We start from the raw sequence: 2,618 nt of genomic DNA on the forward strand, positions 1-2,618 counted from the left end.
CGAGCAGCGGGCGTGCGGGGATGAAGGGTCGGAAGGATTCCCCGTCCCGATAACAGGACGGGACCCTCTGCCCAGCGTGCGCGCCCTGGTGCCCGCTCAGCTCCTTCCTGTGCCTGAAGACCTGGCCGCACTCCGTGCAGGGGTAGACGCGCTGCACCGCGTGCGTCAGGCGGTGCGTCCGCAGGTTGCCTTTGTACTTGAAGCTCTTCCCGCAGTCGGTGCAGGCGAAGGGCCGCTCCCCCGTGTGGATGCGCGTGTGCTTCATCAGCGTCGTCTTCAGGTTGAAGCTCTTCCCGCACTCGGCGCAGACGAAGGGCCGCTCGCCGGTGTGGATGCGGCGGTGGGTGATGAGCGTGCCCTTGCGGTTGAAGCTCTTCCCGCACTCGGTGCAGGCGAAGGGCTTCTCGCCCGTGTGGATGCGCCGGTGTTTGATCAGCTCCCCGTTGTGGCTGAAGCTCTTCCCGCAGTCGGCGCAGGCGAAGGGCCGCTCGCCGGTGTGGATGCGGAGGTGCCGCGTCAGGTCGCCGTTGCGGCTGAAGCTCTTCCCACACTGGGAGCAGCCGAAGGGCCGCTCTCCCACGTGGATCTTCTGGTGCAGGATGAAGGTTTTCTTGGCGCAGAAGCCCTTCCCACACTCGGCGCAGACGAAGGGCCGCTCGCCGCGGTGGATCTTCTGGTGCGTGACCAAGTTGGCCTTGCGGTTGAAGCTCTTCCCGCAGTCGCCGCAGGAGAAGGGCTTCTCCCCAGTGTGGATGCGTTGGTGCAGCACGAAGGTCTGCTTGGAGCAGAAGCTCTTCCCGCAGACGGTGCACTCGAAGGGCTTTTCGCCCGTGTGGGTGCGTTGGTGCCGCATCAGGTCGCCCTTCTGGCTGAAGCTCTTCCCGCAGACGCCGCATGCAAACGGCCTCTCCCCGGTGTGCACACGCAGGTGGGTGATGAGGTTCCCTCTGTGCTGGAAGCTCTTCCCACACTCACCGCAGCCGAAGGGACGTTCGGTGCCACAGGGCCGCCGGGCCGGCTCAGTGCTGGGGGACGTGGTGGGTCGGTGCCCAGCGGTGCTCGCCGGTGGGACAGGCACTGTGCCCATGCCCACGTGGATGATGCGGTGCCCAGGCACAGCCTGCAGGGCCCTCTCTGGTTCCACATCCTCCAGCTCTTCCTTGGGATGCTTCTCGCCATCTGCCCGCAGAAGGGAACGCTGTGTGTCGTGGGTATGGCATAGGGCCACCCCGGGCACCCAGCTGGATCCACAGTGCAAGGCAGCCCAGCACATCACTGCCAGACCCGGAGCCCCCCATCCCCACGCAGCCCCACAGGATACAGCTGCACTCACCCAGAGCGCCTTTGTCACCTGGGCCCTGGGGACACAAGATGCACACTGCCTCCCCCGGCTCCACCTTCACAATGACCTCGGGCTTGGCATCGCCTGCATGGGCAGAGAGTGCATCTGTGCCAGCTATTGTGGAGCGGGCTGGGCCCTGTGTGACCCCAGGGGGTGCCACCATCCCCAGGGTGCTGGCACAGGGCAGAGTGCCACCATCCCCAGGACAGCGTCAGCATCCCCAGGGTGCCCACAGGGCTGTGGGCACATGCAGGAACCCCATAACACGGCCCCAGCCACTGTGGGCACCCAGCCCTGCTCACCAGCAGTGGGGTCGGAGCGGTTCTTCTCCTCCTGGTAGCAGTGGTTGCTGTATGAGTCATCCTCAGGCTCCGCTTTGACCACCACCTCCATTTTTACTCCTATGGAAGGAGAGATGCAGTGGAGCTCATCCACGTCCCCATGGAACACCTCACAGTGCATGGGATTGCCCTGCCCAGCTGCCTGCTGTGGTCACTTACTGGTACTGGGAACACTGGGGACACTGGGGATGCTGGCCCGTGCCCCCAGGTCCTGCAGGTACCCAGTGTAGGACTCATCTTCTGGCTCCATCTTCACCACAATCTCGTGCTTCACACCAGCCCAGTTCTTTCCTGGGGAAGAGAAAGCCACTCTTGGGTTCCTTGTGTGAGAACTATGCTGGGCATGGGGGGATGAACCCGTACCCGAGGATCCTGCAGCTCACCTGTGCCATGGGGAGTGGTGAATCCCCTATGCCTCCCATCCTGGGGGTCCTCCCCTGCCTCCATTGCAGGGTGGCAACAAGAAATCTCCACCTGGGCCCTGGGAATGCAACAATAGCCCAGGCATAAGCAGCTGGGCAGTGGGCACAACAGGGCTCTGGATATTTCAGGAATGGTCCTTTTGCAATGCTGACCACAATTCCCCTCTTTCCATCCCATCCCATCCAACCCCATCCTCATCTGAACCCATCCCCATCCCGTCCCAACCCCACCCCCACCCCCCATCCCATCCCCACCCCCTGGAATGGAGGACACGGAGCAGCCTCAGCCCTGGGGGACCCTGGGCAGTTTGAGGGCGTGGGGGGCACTCAGCCCACGGCAGGGGTGGGACTGTGGGGTCTCTTCCAACCCAACCGCGATTTGTTCAATTCTGCACTCCTGTCCGCACCCCTTGGGGCACACCCAGAACTCACAGCGGAGGGAGGGAGGGAGGAGCGGCACTTTTATTTGGGTCCGTGCTTTAGGGTCGGGGGTCCCATTTCTGGGGAGAGTGA

General features: G+C 63.7%; 1 protein-coding gene across 1 annotated transcript in view; it reads right to left on the reverse strand.

The window, feature by feature from the left end:
* LOC104914585 overlaps positions 1-2,618 on the reverse strand; it is a 9,076-nt gene that overhangs the window by 2,324 nt on the left and 4,134 nt on the right. The window contains exons 6-10 of the mRNA XM_031557031.1: positions 2,067-2,363; positions 1,843-1,974; positions 1,645-1,743; positions 1,334-1,426; positions 6-1,179 (exon numbers count right to left, since the gene is read on the reverse strand). Of these exons, the coding sequence (XP_031412891.1) occupies positions 6-1,179; positions 1,334-1,426; positions 1,645-1,743; positions 1,843-1,974; positions 2,067-2,363 (1,795 nt within the window). The remainder of the gene's footprint in view (positions 1-5; positions 1,180-1,333; positions 1,427-1,644; positions 1,744-1,842; positions 1,975-2,066; positions 2,364-2,618) is intronic.

Source organism: Meleagris gallopavo, chromosome 29 (assembly GCF_000146605.3).
Source record: "Meleagris gallopavo isolate NT-WF06-2002-E0010 breed Aviagen turkey brand Nicholas breeding stock chromosome 29, Turkey_5.1, whole genome shotgun sequence".
Taxonomy (NCBI): domain Eukaryota; kingdom Metazoa; phylum Chordata; class Aves; order Galliformes; family Phasianidae; genus Meleagris; species Meleagris gallopavo.